This window comes from Serinus canaria, chromosome 19, assembly GCF_022539315.1.
Source record: "Serinus canaria isolate serCan28SL12 chromosome 19, serCan2020, whole genome shotgun sequence".
NCBI lineage: Eukaryota > Metazoa > Chordata > Aves > Passeriformes > Fringillidae > Serinus > Serinus canaria.
The window spans coordinates 6,352,334-6,371,814 of NC_066332.1; the positions used below are offsets into that span (position 1 = coordinate 6,352,334).

At 43.7% G+C, this 19,481-nt stretch overlaps 1 protein-coding gene across 8 annotated transcripts in view; it reads right to left on the bottom strand.

Annotated features, from left to right (window-relative positions):
- CUX1 (cut like homeobox 1) overlaps window positions 1-19,481 on the bottom strand; it is a 268,416-nt gene that overhangs the window by 162,962 nt on the left and 85,973 nt on the right. For all 8 annotated transcript variants that reach the window (XM_050981835.1, XM_030232439.2, XM_030232441.2 and 5 more), the window contains exon 3: window positions 818-865. In XM_050981835.1, coding sequence (XP_050837792.1) covers window positions 818-865 — 48 coding nt within the window. The remainder of the gene's footprint in view (window positions 1-817; window positions 866-19,481) is intronic.

Consider the following 19,481-nt stretch of genomic DNA (forward strand, 5'->3'; position numbering starts at 1 on the left):
TGAGGAGAAACCCAAGTGGGAGCAGCAGTGGGGCTGGAGCCTCTGCAGCCTCTCCAACAAACCCCTGCCAACCCAGGCTTTTCCATCAGCCCTCTGCAATGCAATGTTTTCCAGCTGAAAAGCTTTCCAGGGAGAACAGTTTGCAGTATTCTGGTGTTTTATGAGGGCAATACACTGCACTCATCAACAGCTCATGTAGGGTCAGTGAGGCTCAGTGAGCTGGATGGGCCACCTGGGTCCCTGCCATGGTGACAGGAGGCTCAGGGATGCTCAGGGATGCTCAGGGAGGCTCAGGGAGGCTCAGGGAGGCTCAGGGAGGCTCAGGGATGCTCAGAGATGCTCAGAGCAGAGATGTCAGCAGTTTAGATTGTCCAGCACAAACCCTGAGTCACAGAATGACCTGGGTTGGAAGGGACCTTAAGGATCATCTCGTTCCACACCACTGCCATGGGCAGGGACACTTTCCTCTGTCCCATGCTGCTCAGAGCCCCATCCAACCTGGTTTTAAACACTTCCAGGGATGAGGCAGCCACAGCTTGTCTGGACAACCTGTGCCAGGGCCTCCCCACCCTCACAGGAAAGAATTGCTTCCCAATATCCAATCTAAACCTGCTCTCTGTCAGTTTGAAGCCGCTCCCCCTGTCCTGTCACTTTGTGCTCTGGTAAAACCTCCCTCTCCACCTCTCATGGTCCCTTCAGGTGCTGACATTCCCTGCACACACAAAATGCAAAGGGCTGAGCCCTGAGGGCTCTGTGGCCACACCAGGCTCATGTGTGGCAGCATGAAAAGCTGAGAAGAAGCAGAAGCAGCTCTTACCTCTCCCTGGAAACTCTTCAGTAATGGAGCTACCTGTTTGCGCAGGTCCTGGAAGACACAAGCAGGATATGCCATCAGAAACACTGCAAAGGACAAGGCTTCATCATGGTTTTCCTGGTGTTATTTTCAGTTCTCAAGTGTTACTTCAATTCTCATTGTGTTTTGTGAGAGATTTGATGCAAATAGAATTATCCCTGGAGTTCACTCTGAGCAGTGAATTTCCAGTTTGACACACACCTGCACGTGCTGCAAATGGTAATAATTATCCAGACTGGGCTGGGGCTGGCTAAGCACTGAATGCCTTCAGCCTCCTAATTCAGCTCCAACATTAATGAGATTAGCAGTAAATGTCTCTATCTACCTCCACAGCAGCTACACCTCTGAACTTAAGCCAAGGAAATTCCCACAAATGGAAGCCAGGCTTAAAGGAAGATGATTCTGGACCATCACTTCAACTAGAAGTGTTGCCATTTTGAAAAATCTCTGGTTTATTTATTCTTTTCCCAAGAGTGCTCTGGCTTTAGTCATCAGAGAACTGGAGCTCATTGAAGATGACAAGTATTATTTGTTGGTTTCTGTATAACTCAAAATTTCTTCTTCCAAATTACAACACACTCAGTGCTACAAAATTCATTAAAATACTGCCCACAAAATCACTCTAAAGGTTGATAGCATGTTTTTACTTAGCAACTAAGATAACTTAGGACAAAAAAGGTACATTTATTGTACATAAAATTTTCTATGGCTTTACCTCTAAGCTGGTTTGGGTCTAATTCACTTACAAATTCAATAATTCTTATTATCTGTGTGCCTGAAGAATAAAATCCAGTAACTTTGCAGAGGACACTATTAGTCATGCCCAGCCAAGATGCTGCACTCCTGCTTTTGCCACTGACAAGGCACAAGCAGCCACTTCATGGTGCACTTCCACCTGGAGATGAATCTGGAAGAGGATTAAAGCAATAACCTGAAGCTGCATCACCTGGGAGGGCAGCACTGCAGGGCAAGGATGGGAATCCACCATGGATTTCCAAGGCTCAGCTGAGCAGAACTGTGCTAAAGGAGTGGTAAAGTGCATTCTTAAGGGCAGGTGGGATTTGGTCAGACTCAGGACAGCCCCTCCAATGCTGAGTCCTACCATGCTCTGGCAGTACTGCCCACAACTGCAACAGTCACCATGAAATCTTCTCCCTGCACACAGTCCCTGAGCTGCCTGAGCCTCGTGCAGGGGGTCACAAAGACATCTTTGAAACATTTTCTCTATATACAAAAGGATCTGTTGAGGCCTCAAGGTTTTCAGAAAAGAAGATGACCTTAAAAAGTTGGGAAATTCTCTTTTCCAACACATTTACTTACACATCTACAGTCATGCAACATATTGGATGTTAAACCACTCACCAAAACACTCTCAGCCCTGGGTTTAATCTGATTTTCCTGAAGGAGAAGTAGGCTTTTGAGAGAAGTGATTTTTGTCATTTAAATGACAAGTCATGCAGAGAGTTGGAGTACCAGGAGTTCTCCCACTCCCTGAGAAATGGCTTAGGGGGCCCAAGGCAAATGAAGCTATCAAAGACAAATGATCAGTCAAATTTCACTTCTGACATGGTTTTTGCACTAAAATACAGCTTAATCCCCATCAAGTCAAGGATAATACTGCAGCTTTTTGAGCTGCCTCTTTGGGCTGAACCAAACTGTGCTTCTGCTCCCAGGCCAAGCCAAGTCACCCCAAGGTTTCCTGATCTATCCTGCTGCTTGTTTTGGGACACAGAAAGGTTGGACACTGTCCTTGTGGATCCCAAACATCCACAAATTACATTTCTACCAAAGCAAACTGGCAGGTTGAGCAGCTTTTCCCCACTCCCTGCCTTCTCAGGCAGACCTGAGGGCTGTGCACGTTTCAGAAGTGTTTTCTTTGTAACCTGATGATGCTGACATTGAGGAAAGTAACAATAACCACTAATGGCAAAATAAATGCCCACATTCAAGGCCAAAATCTGGCAGAGGCAGTTTTAGTGCCCAGTGAAATTACAAACAGAATCAGATTTACAGATACTGGCACCCTTTATAAAATCAGAAAAAATTATGTCATCCAAGCAAAGCAACTTTTCTTGAAATAAAAATCTCAGCTGGTCAAAAATCACTGGGTTTAGGGCTTTTGTCCCTGATATTGCCTCTGAATTTCCTGATTTGTTTGGCACAGCCAGAAAAGTGCTGTCAGAAGTGAAGGCAGAAATACAGGAGCTGTAATCCCAGATCCAGAGGCAGGAGAATGTCACCCCTGCTCCTGTGGCCATGGCAAGCTCTAGCCAAGATCCTGCTGTTTCACTGCCTGCTCTGGCACATCCTGCCTTCTGAAAGACAGGATCTGCAGCACTTTTTATTTCAGGATATAAACTACGTCAGGATTTCACCTTCATTTTCATCTTGAATAATGAGGGATGTTGTTGTTGGCTGTTTGTGGCAGCAGAGAGGGAGAGAAGCAGGGGTGGAGAGGAATAGAAGGAGCATCCCAAAGCCATAAAAACAGAAACAAAAAGGGAGAAAACTTTTCAAATGAATTGATTTAGCAAATTCAGGATGCTAAACACTGATCCCAGCAATTAGAAGGTTACCAAGCAAAATTCATGCCATCATGGGAAAACATGCTTGATTCAGACAGCAGCTTGTGCAGGGGGTAAAACTGCTTTAAAATGTTTCCTGAGAGAGGAGAAGGCAGCTCAGGGTGATTCAGCTCCACTGGCAAGCAATGGTTTATCTGCAATCCATTTGGGGCAAGCAGAGCACACACCTGAATGGGGTAAATGCTTTGCCAACTTGAAATCCTCACAAGAACCTGGAATCTGTGGCAGCTGAACAACTGAGACAGAGCATCCCACTGCCCTTCCCTTCCCAGAGCAAACAGGCCAGGAAGGGGAACTGCAGCCATGTGAGCCAGTGTTAAACTCAGCTCCATGCAGGTGGCACACACCACAGCAAAAGGCATAAACACCTTTTCCACACCAGTTTTCCTTTTCTCCCCTCTTTTCCTGCCTTGCCCTTGGAAAGAGTTTATAGGAAAGAGTTTATAGGGTACTTTTATAATTCCTTCCTCAGCAAAACAACATCAAAACTCGAGACAGCTCACAACCAAAGGGAAATAAAAATAAACAGACAGAAGTCAAGAATACATATGCCTCGAGTCACAGCTCTGCTGGGGAGATTTATTTTTGGCAGTTTGGAAAAATTTCTCATCAGACTTTGTCTCAAAATATTGCACTGAACTTCAAACAGAATTTTACCTTCTTTACACTAAATTGAACAGGAAGAAGGACATTCAGTTCAGGCCCAGGGGAATCTGCAGTGTTGGTTAGCAAGGACACTGGGTGATTTATTATCTGTTTAAAGTGTGGTGGCCTTTACTGCCTGGGCTGTGATCAAAACAGGAAAAGCATCCAGGCTTCAGCCCTCACAGAGCTACCAAAACACTGCAGCCAAGCAGAACAGCTGAAAAGGGTCCGTGCAACTGAACATTAAAACAAATTGTAATTTACCAACACAAACACACTGAAATATTTGAGTGCAGGAATACAATCCCATTATTAGCCTATTTTTTCTGTGCCATCTAAATACATGCATTCTTTCTCTCTGGATGATTTATCAGGGCTAGAGCAGTTTTCTGAAAAGGGCTCTCTCACAGACAAACTCAGGATCTGATGAAGGGCCCATGAATGAGGATGCTGTATCATTATCTGAATCAAATCTGATGGCTGAAAGCTAATACAGCGTTTCCTCTTTACAAGAGTAAAAACAATGAGTTTTTATTTTGATCAAGTAACTAAACAATGAAATCTGAATCCACATAATTTTTAACTCCCTTTCCATTCTCATTAAAAATAACTCCACGGAAAATAAACCAAGAATAAATCTGTGTTAAGATCCTGGGCAGCAAATGTGTCTTTGTGACAACTAAACTACATTATTTATCTAGATCTTAATTCCCTGTGTACAGTACAAAGGACACAGCAATGGCCAGGCTACCAATGCTGTATTTGTAATTTACTTGAGGTCTGAAGCTGCACAAGCACCCTCTGATCTCCTCACAGGCTGCTCCATCTCATTTCCCTCCCAAATGCTTATCTCTCAATGTCACAACAAGAGCCCTCTGACCCCAGTTTGATGAAGTGGCCCAGCAGAGCTGAGCTTGACCTCCACACCTTTATCATGTGCACTGTGCTCCTGTGAGAGAGCCCAACCCAAACCCTGGGTGAACATTCCAGCCTGGGGCTCCCCTGGCCCATTTCCCACCAACTGTTCTGTATTTTGTCTGCTGGAGCCAGGCAGGGGCTGGGCAATGTCCCTGGCTCTGGCACAGGGATCCCAATGAGAAGCAGCCCATGGGTGGCATCACCAGTTCAGCTGTCACAACCCATTCTGGAGCAGCCTCACCACGGGAGGTGCTGTGGATTCCCCTCTCTGTCCCCTTCCCTGTCTGCCCACATGGAATAAAGCCCTGAAGTGCCCCGTGCTCTGAACTGGCAGGGGCTGGACAGCCTGACCCCACATTCCTTCTTGTAAGAGCTTTAAAAAAGAAAGAAAAAGAAAAAACCCAACACAGAATAACCTCCAGACAGCCCCCAGGGCATCCTGGCTGTGTTTGTAATTCCATCAACACTTCCCATCCCTGGACATGTTCAAGGCCAGGCTGGATGGAGCTGGGAGCAGTCTGGGCTAGTGGAAGGTGTCCCTACCCATGGCAGGGGTGGAATGAGAAGAGATTTAAGGTCTCTTCCACCCCAAACCATTCCAGAACTCCATTATAAGAAATAGCACAGCTGAAGGGGAACTCTCCTGTCAGAAGCTGTGCCAGGTTTATGCCCCTCTCCCCAGAGACAGCGTGCTGGGAGGGTGGATGTGTGTTCCTAGGGATTGGGAGGATGTTTATCCCTCCCAGCCAGGGCTCTGCACACTCCATCCACCCCACTATTATCTCCAGAATGTTGCTGAGCTTCCCATAAATGCAGCTGAAAGGGGGAGAGGGGAGAGGCAGCCAAGCACGAAGGATTTGGGAAGAACGCTGGCATCAACTTCTGAGGTGTGTTTGATTATTGTGTGCTTCAAGGACACAACTTGTCACCATGAAACACACAAATCAGCAAGTTAACTGTAATTAGGAGTAAGCAGTTCTGCTGGTTAATTAGAGAGAGGCAGCAAGCACAGATGCTTTGCCCTGCTATGGGGAAATGGGCGAAGGGGTCGGGATCACTCAGACACCTACCAGTGCAAAACACCAGGTTTAAATATTATTTCTTTGCATTGTGGAAAAATCCAGAGTATTCCATTTTTTTTTTCCCCACCAGAAATCCTGGGCACATGTGATTGGGGGTGTACTAAAGGAAACATTTAAGTCTTTATATTTAATTAGTTCCAGCAAGTTCGACTTTGCTTTAATCTAAAAGAGATGGAACTGAAATCCCAGCTAGTTGTTCAAACAGGTATTATACAGTAGCTTAGATGACTTACTTAATTCCTAAAATATAAGGCAACGTAAATCATATGAGTAAACAATTTGTTGCTCAATTTACACTTTGATTTAATGAGATATAAAACCTCTTATTGCTTAAGGCTGCTGAAGTATTTACTTGAAATCCGATCATTAAAGAATGAATCACAATCATATCAATCTTCTGAGATATTTTTAGTTATTTCAATACACTAACATGCCAGTGTTTTCTCTGTACAAAAAAAAATACCCTTTTAAAGTCACATTTATGGATATGTTTCAGCCTAGCACAATGATAAATAAAAAATCCTGATTTACAGTAGCAAAACGTACACCACAGTACTTTCGGAAATATTTCAAGCTCACAGATCTTGTGCAAATTCCATTAGCTTTAATTATTTATTAGCAGTAGATTTAGATTACTGTTCTTGACCTATTTTTCAGTGTATGGACCCACCCAGCAAGAAGTGAAAAAATATTCCATTTGTGAAGGGCTGATTTAGTGAGTGCAGATTTCAGCTTGGAGCAGAACACTGAGCAAAACCCTGTGACTCAGAGAGGTGACAAAGCAGGGCCTGCAGAATAAACACTGATAGAGCCTCCTTGAAAAGAAACAGAATTTTTGCTGTTTGACCACTCCAGACAATTTTGCCAGGCTTGCAGCCATGTGACAATCCCAAGGGAAGGGACAGCAGACCCCACAGAGAAGTTCCAAGAGTTCCTTTGGGGAAATTCCCTGCTGGGTCCTACTCAGCCATGGGGAAAGGGGTCAGGAGGGAGAATTTTGGGGCTGGTCCTGTGACCCCTTGCAGTCAAGGTGCAAATTGTGCTCTTTCCAAGCTGGGGAAAACAGGGAATCTGGGAAGGAGCCTCCTCACTGTGCTGGGACTTTGCTTTCAGTGGAATTTGCCTGAGTCTTAATGGAATCCTCTTATGGTTTCTTCCAAGTTCAAATAAACAAAAAGCTCACAGGTTTACTCTGGGCCTGTGCAGCCACATCCAAACAGCCTGGGGACCTTCACAACTGTTTCAAAAGCCACCCTGCCAGAGAGGAACTCTGGCACCATATATATGTATGGAAGTGGGTGTATATATACACACATACACTGTGCAGAATAGAAAAGGGATTTTTTTTAACTAACTTTACAAATTAACATGGTGAACTAAGCTTGTTAGCATCATGTGACAACCCTGGTGTCATTTATAAACCAGTGAGTTCACAGTGGCTAGGAAAGACATTGAGCAGGAACTATGCAGAACTTAAAAAAGTAGAGCTGCATGGAAACAAAAAAATTAGTTCAAACAAAAATGACTGAGGTGAAGCTTTGGAAGGAGGTAATTCTAATGAAATGAAAGCCTGGTCTCTAAAATTCCAGAAGAGAAAAAGAGGAAAGGATGACTTTTGTAACAGTTCACCAGCACACACAGAAAATCAAGCACCACTTTTAACAAGCATTAATTTAGGAAGCTTCCCACTGGACAGTGGCTCCATGGAGATTGTCCCTCCTGCTCTCTTGTTAAACCCAGTGCTGAAGGCTTGAGGTGACACCAAACATGCCATGCCAGACCCTTGTCATGGGAAGAACCACGTCTGCATCATCCCAGGTCAGCAGAACTCCTTATTTATGTAATGAAAACCCATCCTACACTAAATACACTAAATAAATATTTCAGAACCTCTGAGGCCAGCAGGACAAGCAAGTGGCAGTGAAATCCAGGAATTGCCATTCCTAGCTTAGGCCAGGATCCCTACACAGAGCAAAGATAATTAGAGCTTTATTAAGTACCTGCAGGTGTTATTAGATGAGCCCATCTGTCCAAAAACAAAAAGGGAAACAAACTGACTGCTTGGTTGTGCATCCCAATATAGTTTTACATCCCCAAAACCAGCCTCACCTACTCTTGTCAAATTTTAACCAGAAGTGCTCTGCCCCTCCATAAATTCCATGTTGTCCCACAAGTTCTCTGCCCCTGGGATTTGTGTTTTCCAGTGAAAAAGATCCTGAATGCTCTTCCCAAATCACATCCTGCAGGATTTCATCCTCCATCCACTGTATTTCCCACTCTGAAAGTCTCCTAACTCTCCCCTGGTTATCAGAATTACAGCCTGAACATCAGAGGTGTTTCTCTTCAGTGTAAAATGGGGAACTTCTGAAAAAAGGTAATTATTGTGAGCCCTAGAAAATGAACGTGTCTAATGAGAGGCTAATGACAGGGGCCACCACTGCAGAAGAGGCACCTAAGGGCTGTGGTCCAATTACCAACACCAGTTCAAACACAGCCTAATGCTCCACATGGTAGATTTAGACAGAAGAATAGTTAATGTGAAACCATAATTGCAGCTGTAATTGTCCATATTCCCTCCCCACCAGCAGGGCTGGAACCTGAGTGCATCCTACTGCAGCCTTCTGGGGTGATGGGGCAGGAGCTGGAGCTGTCTGGCAGCTCTGGGCTCCTGGGACTGGGATTTCTCCTCAGTCTCAAGGAAAAGATGGGTACAACCATCCAGAAATCATGAATCCCAATGTACTGCTTCAGGTAGGAAAAGTGAAATGACTGAAAACCATTCATGTTTTAAAACCTGTTATTGATTTCCAGAGTGCAAGGATCTTGCTTTGAAGTCAAGTTTCCAAGAAGAATAATTCTGTGTTAAATATAATAATGAGGAGCCAGGCTCATCCTCAGGGATCCTTACAGGATGTGGGCTGGGGAGGAGGCACTGCTGGGACAGCAGGTATTGCAAAATTGTTTTCCTTACTTATCTTTTGCACAGAGATTACAAATGTAGCTGTGAGCAGCCCGTGCATTAATCACACTCTGACATACCTGCATGTAAGAACACAGGTGTATTCACTGATTTCTATCATTACAGTCAGCCTTTTGCTTTGATTTCAGTGCAAGAAAATCCAATACTATGCAATCCTCTACTAATCTTTTTATAAGATTTTTCTTCTTAATCTTGATCCTGACCATCCAGTTTTATTCAAAAGCCAGTTGCTCCTACAGGAAACAAGTTGTTTCATGAGGACTTGAGTAAAAAGCCTCTTGTCCTGCAAATACATGTCCTGTGTTTGCTAAAACTCTCATGACCATCATCTCTGCTGTCTTTGTGTTCTTTGTGACTTTTTCCCTGCAGGGAGTGACTGGCTGTGGGCTCAGTGCAGCAAACACGATAACTTCAGATTCCAACAAAGCTGAGAAATTCAAAGGGGAAGAAAAAAATAAATTGACAACCTCAAAAACATCAGGATCCAGACCCAAAGGTTTTACTACATCTAATTTAGCATACCTGGTAAAAACACCTCGAAATTAATCTAACTGTCATCCTGCTGACCTAAATAAAAAAAAACACAGCACAGAGCTTTTCATGTTGCTTCAGTGAGTGAAGCAATTCAGGGAAAACAAACTTTTGCTGCCTTTACACTTCCTGGCAAAACTCCTATGGAAACAGGCTCAGGCCCATAATGCTCATGCTTTGGGAGCACACAGTAGATAGAAATGAATCATCCAGCTGAAAGAAAGCAAGAGCTCACTACAGACTTATTCAATGCATTTACTGTTTGTTAGTTGAACTTCAGAAATAAAAACCCCACATAAAGCACTTCTGAGCAGCAACATCCCCTCCCTGCTGTAACAGATACTCCCAGCTGGGATTAATTCCCAAATTCATGTGTTGAACTGTGAACTGTTCCAGTGTTCAGAGGGGGTGGGGAGACAAAAGGAGATAAAAAGAGGAGGAAAAGGAGCCCAGAGGATGGAAGATGAGGAAGGGAGACACGGGGAGCTGGAGCACAATCAGCTCGATGGCAGATTAAAATGAGGCACACTTGTGTAATAATAAATCAGCAGAATTAATACAGGCTTATCTTCTACCAACTTAGAAGGGGGAGGTGACAAATTGCACTTGAGGACAAACAGTTTGACTGTTGCCAGCATAAGCTGAGTGTCTATAGGAAATGGCTAAATTTAGACAGCCAGCTTTTGATGAGAGCAACGGAAATTAATTCAAGTTTTTTGTCTGTGGTTTGTGTTTTGCTTTGTTTTTTTAAAGAGCTCTAGAATGTTACTCATCTCTTGAAACTCTCACCAAAAGAAGAGACATCATAATGCACCATCCTCCCTGCCTACTCCCTCCTACTCTTCCCCCTATAAAAGGAAGAATTGCTCCTTTGGGCTACAGCAATTTAGGAACTTAATGCAGTTTAACAAATTCCCTATCTCTTGGCTGGAGCTGTTTGGCTCTGACAGATGAATCAGAGAAGTCCATAAACGTCTGGAGGATTCCTACAGACTTTTTCTTGCCTGACTATATATGGCAACTACAGATCAAGTTATCTGCCATCCTTTTAACCTAAGCTTCAAACTTTTTACCTTACTCCTGGCTTTGCAGCAAACTTCCCCAGCTGCAGCACTGCTGAATTAGACATAAACTGACAACTGCTTTTCTCAAAAGCATTTTCCCACTCATTTCAAGGCAGTAAAAAAACCTGAATTAAGATACACTCCAGTAAAATTTCATTTTTGTTGGTGTCTGTTGCCTCTCAGCAATACATTTCTGTGAGGAGTGACCCAGACTGTGATGCTGTGGAGCTCAGGTTCTCATTCACACCATCCTGCTGTCACTGAAGGTGCACCTCACCAAGCAGCAGATGTTCCCCATCACTTATTACCTGAAATACCAAGTAACACCAAGTGCCATGAGAAGTCAAGCACCAACTGGCAATAGAGGCAAAATCCAATCTTAAAAAAAAAAAAAAAGGTCAAAACTGCCCAACTGATGTACAGAGGGACTTACAAAGGAATTCCAGAAATGCCTGCAACACCCTTTATCCAGAGAAATACTCAATAAACTTCTCCCTATCACCATCTTTTCTACATCTGATCATTTTTACAAGATGCTGAAGTGTACACATCAAAGCCAGCGTGTGATACAACACCAAAGGCTTTTAGCTGCATCCAAAGCAAAGGGTACACCAAGTTCAACACCTTCTTTAAGCTGAATATTCCTAACACACCTCAAAATGGACATCCAGGGCCACTGAGGGCTCAAGGCAGGAGTGAAACAGGGTGAGCAGACCTGAAAGACTGGAAGCCAACATTGAGTTTTGGACGAAAAAACCACGACAGGGCTCACTTTTAAATGACATTTTAAGCAAATATCCAAAGCCAGCTTCTTCCTGGGCAAGAGTATTTGGATTTCTACAAATAATGGCCCTGGTGAAACCTCAGCAGATGATGAAGGTTGCTCTGAGAGTGGGGCAGAGGCACAGAGGGCTGAGAGCTGCCAGCACAAAATATAAGCAGGGTCATGCTCTGTCTGCTGAAACACTCCTAGGAAATGCAGACAAAACAGTGAAAGAAAAAGCTTCTGTTCAGAGGAGATTGTATCTCACCCAGCTGCTTATTAACACCGTGCAGTTCAAACAAGTTATTTTAAATTCCTGAAGGCAGCCCTGTCTGGAAATGCAGGGTTTGAATAAGCACTCCTAAGAGCCAAAGCCTGTCAGGTTTTCCCACCTGACTGCAGCCTTACAGACACTGACATTTCTGAAGCAGGGAGCTCCCTCTCAGCCAGGGCAGGACAGACACTGAGCAGCACCAGGCAAAAAAGAGAAAACTGGGCAAGTGACATCATGGAATCTCTGAATTGGTATTGATTAATCAAGCAACTGATCTGATTTTATAACTTCTATTTATTGGATCCTGATCGTCCACTTACAAAAATATGAAATTGCTCATTTTAAAAACTGATTTTGGAATGGTTTGTGCAGCAATTGATGGCCCATCAGAGCTGAGGACTGAGATATTCACCCATGCCAGTGATCCATCAAAACAGACAAGATCATTTTTGAAGTTTGTACAAGAACAAGGAAACATTTTGGTGCCATCATCAGATAGGGGAAGCATAAACAACTGTTAGCACCTCTGGGGAGGGAGCAGGAATCATCCAGCTGCATTCCAGGAGTGGTTTTTCCTTAGGGCAGATGTAGGGAAAGCTCTGCAGACAGAAACTCCAGCTGTGAGTGTGGCTGCACAGACCAGCTCCCTGCACTGCCATCTGATTGTTTCCAGCTATATCAGACCTAAAACCTGAATTTTTAGGGTGGTTCTTCCTGCTGCCCTGCTGGATGAGCTCCCAGGGCTGAGCAGGGATTCCTCAGCCTTGCTGGCCACTCAGCAGAACCCTCCACTCCCTGTTCCCCCCCTGGCTGCCCAGCACCCTCCTTTTGACCAGGAGTTCACTTTTGGGATAAAGAGGCCATTAGTGGGATCCAAACCAGCCAAGGTCATTCCCCCATAAACAACTTGTCCAGTATTTCCTCAAGGACTTTGCTCTCTCTCATTTTTCTGCCCAATTTTGTTAAACTTGGGAGCATTCCCCATTGAAAACCAGCACACTGAAGTGTGTAATATGTCCCAAAAACATAAATATTTGCCAGATTGTCATACAGAAATACTTCATTATCTTTTCAGTAAATGGCTAAAATGCAAAAACTTAGATTGCAACAGCATGAAACACTCCAGAAAGTGTGAAAATTATTGCTTATTTTCATGTAAGCTGGAGTATTAAAGTATAAATCACACTGTTTACATTAACTGATCAGAAGAATTCTAGTTGATGCGAGTAGGAAGCTGGAATTATTCACATTTTTTTCTCAACCCAGCTCTGTTAACTAATAGCTTTTTCACCCCTTATCAGCTGCACAAACAACAATGGATTTTAAATCAACTAAATGAGCTGTGAACTTCTCCTAAATGGGGGGCACATAATTTAAGGCAGCCCAGAAAGTTTAGCAGGAGTCAGGAGGGCTCCTCAGAGGGGCACATGTGGAGAGAGTTAAAGCTTCAAACCGCTCTTTTCTCCCCCCTTCCTCAAGTGTCAGCTGTGATAAGCCAAAATTAACAACCCTACACTGAACCACTTCAAATGAAGGGGAAAAAAATTCTTCTTCTTGCTATTCTAGGTATTTTAAGTTGCATATGAGCACGGTGGCTAAATATAGACAGTGACAACAAGAGACAGCATTGTCCCTTTGGGCACATTGAATATTATCTCAGAATTCCCATCTTCCTGGGCTGAGCCTCCACTGTTGGGCTGGGGCTTTTTTTTTTTTTTTTTTTTTTGGTTGTTTTTCTTACTTAGCAAAATGTGTATTAACCCCTGCTTCGTTTTAGATGGAGCAGTTTAACACAAAGTGTATTTAAGGGGGAATAAAAAGGAAATCCTGATTCTTCCAAAGCACTAGAAAGTTTTCCAATCATTTCCCTGTGTTGGTGCACTCAGAGCAGATGCCCCTGCTTTCAGAGAGGACTGTCACTGTGTTTTTAAAACTCGGAGGGCATCAATACGAAGCTTTTAGAGCTTATAAACCACGAAGCCAAGCTGGTATCTTTGGACATAAAATTGTCTTTTTCTCCAGAAGTCACGCGCTTCACTTCCAGGTTTCAATCAGAAGTGTAGGGACAAAATCAATAATTACTCGTCTCAAAACACTTCCTAGGAGTGCAGCTACACTCTGGAAAGCAGCAGCCTCACATGAGCCTTTAATATTGAACAGGAGCAGACTTTCAGAGGACACAGCTGCTCCTGACTTCTGCAGTATTTAAATACCACCGAGTGCCACCAACCTTTCTGCTTAATGTACCCAATGCACTCAGAACATTGACAACACTTCATTTTTAAGCCAGCTTCTATATAAAGTTTAATTTTTAAAGCCATCTATAAATTATCAATGACATCTGTTCTGAAAAATGTCAATTCCTATTCCTTAGGCTGGCAGAATCCATCTAGTTTGTGTAACATCCTCTTCATATTTGAGCAATTTTAAAGCTCTATTGACATATGGTTTTCAGGGGAGGATTTCCTTGTTAAGACAAGTCTTGCTCTAATGTAAGGATGACAATAAATACACAGAGCTGTTCTGGACTATATCCCCTGCCTCTGGCTCCCAAAGGTTTGAGAAGGGACACCCCAGAACTACCCCAGTGCAAGGCTCCCCTCCCGTGTCACACAAGCCCACGGTGACAGGAGCCAGCAGCTGCAGACACCAGTTTGTATTATATAAATATGTAAATACCAGTTTGTATTTCATCTCCTGATCAATGAAGTGTGGGGGCATCAGCATCACTGATTCCTGCAGCCCAGACTCGTTTATTGTGACAATGCACAAGCACAGGGCTGTCACCACAGCCCCATCCCCTCAGCCAAACCCTGGTTTTGGTTTCTCCAGTCCACCCAATTGTACAACACAGGCACAATTTAGCAAATCAGGCTTTCATTTCTTCAGCTGTTGGGCACTAACACTGTGCCTTGTTGAAATGCAGTTAGGGTTGGTTTTATGCCCTTCTGATGTTACAAAAGGAGGGATAAAAATAATTTTCAAATGTCCACAGTCATCTTCCAAACCTTGTTCAATACACACTGCTTTCACTTTTTAAAGAATACACACATTAAAAATATCTCATCTTTGTTTTCAAAACCAATACACTCTTTTTGCTTCTAATACACTCTTTGTCTATTTTCATTTCCTCACCAGTGAGTTCCTGAGTCCCTGTCTCAGAGGCATCCCCTAAAATCAAAAACAGGTTTCAAAAAAGTCTAATCTTGAAGTAACAATTGCACCACGTGCTTTGCTTCTATATGAACACATAAACTGTCACCAAATCCTCTGACAATATTTGTCATTCAGCAGCAAAACAGACACTGCCTGACTCTGTAATTGTGGAGCAGCTGAAATCCTGCTTTCTGGTCATGGCAAACATAAATCAAGGAAAAAAACCTGCTCTATTAAATCTATTTGCTCTGGGAGAACAGGGATTTATCATCCTGTAAAACAAGTGGTCAATAAGATTCAGAAGTCCTTAGAAGAGATCTTGATGAATCAGGATGCCACAGGTGACACTGAAATTGTATTTGAAAGCAGAAAGGTGAATGCTCTATTTATTTCAGTCTATAGACAGGCTGGGGACTGAAAGCATCACAAACATAGCAGGATTTCCCCTCTGAATCCCCTCGGGGAGGATCCCTAACAGGCTGTCCCAAGGGGCAAAAGCAGTAAGGGAGGACACAGGGCTGATTTAAGTAAATCTAAAATGGATATTCTTTAGAGAGCCATCACAGAAAAAACGGTTTGCAGGAGATTTTCAACACCACACAAACCTTGAGGAAGTGCAAAAACGAAGTTGCAGCAGCAGCAGGAGCAGGTCAGGTCCAGGGGCCCCCAGGGAAGCCTTGAGTTGGAGACAATTCCCAGGGAATCCCATTAATGACTCTGAACGCTGGGCATAATCCCTGCTCACATCACACCATGATCCCCAACACAAAAGGCAGCTTGGTTTCTCACCCAGGACAAGAATTTGGTCCCAAAGGACAGAAAGAAAGCTTAAATAGCACAACCACATAATTAATAAGGAAATGAATATAGGTGTATTGTAATGGCAACTTTGGGAGTTGTTAAATTAACCACAGACTAATCTTTTTTTTTTTTGCTGTTTTTGAACAGAGGAATCCAATTCCACTGCTTTATATATTATATTATAATATAATAAATTATTTATATATTTGAATGCTGTTCCAGCAACTTATTGTGTGGCTCCACATCCTTCCCTAGCACAATGAGCAGCTTTAGTGCAGGCACAGAACACTCCCCAAATGATAAAAACTCGGATCTGCCAAGGCACTCAGCCAGCCAGAGGCTGGCCTTGGATGGCCAAGCTGCATCTGGTTTCACTTTCCAGTAACAAAACAAAACTCACAGGCACCATTCATTATCTAGAGGTCCAACACCAAGGCTTTCAAATACACTTTCAGAACTAATTAAATGCTTGTTTAAAGCTGAAGTGAATGTAAATACTAAACTGAAAGTGAACTGATTAACTTGCAGCGTTTTGTGCCTGATTATCTGGGTGAAGAATGAGCTCCTGGCACTGGCCTTGTGCTGGAGGATCAATTTCCTGTTCACATCAAGGCTGCTGAGCAAACCTTCCCCACATTTGATTCGAATTCCAGTGTCTGCTTTGCCTTGGACACAGAGAATGTTTTCTGACTGGGTAGGATGTTTTGAATTTAGGGGCTAAACGGTGTCACCTCTACCATTAGGCTTGAGCCAAAATTCAAGGATGCTCAAGGCAGCCAGACCTCCTTCCCTGTCCCCTGAGGGCTGGGACCACCACAACCCCTGACAGGAGCTCCACACCACCTCCTCTGGGTTTGTTTGAACTCACACTGCTGAGATCTACTCGTCCTCTGCATTCGATGTGGCTGAGCAGGGAAATGAGATTCCTAAGCTGCAGCCTTCATTCAGTTCCAAAGTATTATCTAGTAGCTAAAAAAAGACATCATTTGCTCCTACTACTGCTCCTTTTGCCAGTTCCTTATAAAGCCAGCCTGTCTTGCATCTTTGATGCCAGCAACTCCACATTTTAAGTCCTGTAACAATCATATATTGTTTATTTCTCTGCTTCTTTCAAGCCAAGGTGAAAATTCCTAAATTTTATAAACTCATCCTACAGTAACACAAAGAAAAATGCAGAGGACACTGGAGCTCTGTGCTGGCTTGTGCCAGGCAAGGATGCAGCCTTGTGTCAGACAGGCTATGAGAGCCCAGACAGATGCAGTCTGAGGGAGAGGTACAACCAAAGAGCATTCAAAGGGAAAACAGGAGGGGCCGCCTCTCCCGAGAGCCAGGAGACATTTTTACACAGCATTCTTCACTGGGAACATCACGGGATAAAAACATAAATGAGTCCAGTGCTTGCACTTCCATAGATATCCAGTTTCAGGCTGTGACAGAAGAGGCAGCACAACCCAAATTCAAAGCACTGCTAACAGCACCCGCTGCTCTTTTATTGTGATTGTTACGAGTCACATTAGTATAAATTTGTGAAGTGTTTTAACACTTTTTCATTTGAGCTTAATTAATTTTCATAGGATATTCAGCTTAATTAATTTTCATAGAAGTTTGAGCTTACTTAATTTTCATAGAAGTTTGCCAATTCTCTCATTTGTTGTTGAAATCACAACACGAGTTTTCCATATGCAAGGCAAATATAATAATATCTGCTCAAAAAGTCATTTTTGGACTTGTTTTTGTATTTCACAACCAAAAATACTTCCAGTGTAAACTGTTAACCGAAGCTCTGACAAGTTTTATTATAAATATTCCCAGCTTTTAAGAGAAATTTGAATATATTCACTTAGTGTATGTTGAAGACAGTTTAGGTCTGACAGCTTCAGATTATGCCTCATTTATATGGAGCAGTGATCAAACTCGTTAATATGTGAGAGAACTGAAGAGGCAGAGGATTGTGAATCAAACAGCATGAGCAAAGTTGTCGAGGAACATGAATAGCTGATGAGGATTTACTTAAGGTGATGGTTTTCATGGTCCCCTGTGCCAGGGTTTGTGGGGGAGATGAATAAGCAGGGAGGAGGTGGGAGCAGCGCTGCCTTAAGGCGAGGAGGAATCTCTTAATCTGCCCATAATTCACCCTGTGTGCTGCCAGATAGGACCCTCTCCCCTCAGCCAAGGTGAGCCACTTGACAAGACAGGTAAAGCCTGCTCACAACTTTCTCCTGTTGGATTCCCACTGCCAAGTGTTGGCTCAATAATTTAAGAAGCGTTCGTGCGGGGGAAAATCAAATCTCACTGTGAAGCAGCATCTCCTTAAGATTCATTTAATCTTCTGATAACACAAGCTGTGCACACACAATCACTGAAGATGATAATCTCCTGTATGTAACACTAAGTCTACTATTATTCCATTTATTAAAAAGTGCTCTAATAATGTTTTGTGCATACATGTGCTAAAAAGACAAGTGGATTAGGAGATGGAAATTCAGGGTGCTTCTTCCTTACAGATGGCTGCCTAATACCTCCCTCCACTTTCTTATGTACAGACATGGTTTAGCATGTTTTGCATGAGAGCTCTGCCAACAGCAGCTCCTCCAGCAAGAGTCAGAGGCCCCCACACCTCTGATTTTTGGGGGAAGGATAACCTCAGATCACAGACAGGCTCACTCGTTATCAGCTGTTCTTTTTCCTAAGTAAATAAATCATCAGCAGATGCAACTATTAGGGAAAAAGGGAGTGCTGACTGATTTGGCATAGACCCTTGCATTTCTGACATAAACATCACTGGTTACTGCTGTGCAAAACATGCTCATCCAAGTGATCAAATTTAATCTTTAAGAAATATGGAGTAGTTATGAACCAAACCACAGAATTAAGAAATCTCTTATCAAATTCTCCAATCACCCAGTTCTTAGGAGCTGTTCAGGTCACAGGCAGCACTAAGTGGGATGGTAGTGCTCATGCACAGACCCACAGTGTGAATGAGAGAAGGTGATCAGCACCAGGACTGCTGAGTTTCTGTTTGCAATCCCATCCCCTCGCACTGCTGGGGGCAGCTGCAGGGAGAAACTGCCCTGGTGCTGCACTCACAGAGGGAGCTGAGCCTCTCCCAGAGCCACTCCAGGCTCCTGAGCACCCCAAAGCCCCTGAGGCACACAGGGGACACTTCCCAGGGATAAGGCACAGAATGCTCAGGGCTGAGCTGCACTTGTGCCCCCGGCTCTGCCTGGGATTTCCTGCTCAGAGCCGGGCACCAGACAGAAACCCTGGGCTGGGAGCCAGGATCCTCCTGCTCTGCAGGGACAACAGCCCCAGGCCAGAGCAGGGAGAGAGAAAGGGAGAGAGAAAGAGAAATAAAGAGAGAAATAAAGGGGGAGAGAGAAAAAGGAAAAAGGAAAGGAAAAGGAGAAAGGGAAAAAAGGTGGAAAGGGGAGAAAGGGGAAAGGGGGACAAGGGGAACAGGCGAACGGGGAAAGGGGCAAAGCGGAAGGCGGAAACGGGCGATGAATCATAGGGGGAAAGGGGAAAAGGGACAAAGGGGAACAGGGATAAGGGATGAAGCGGGACAGGGAAAAGGGGAAGGGAAGGGGTAGGGCGGAAGGGGAAGGGGAAGGGGAAGGGGAAGGGGAAGGGGAAGGGAGAGGGAAGGGAAGGTGGAAAGGGAAGGAAAGGGAAGCAAAAGGGTAAGAGAAAGGAAAGAAAGGAAGAAAAGGAAAAAAGGAAAGAAACGGAAAGAAAGAAAGAAGAAAGAAAGAAAGAAAGAAAGAAAGAAAGAAAAGAGAAGCAAGAAAGAAAGCAGAAAGAAAGAAAGAAAGGAAAGAAAGAAGAAGAA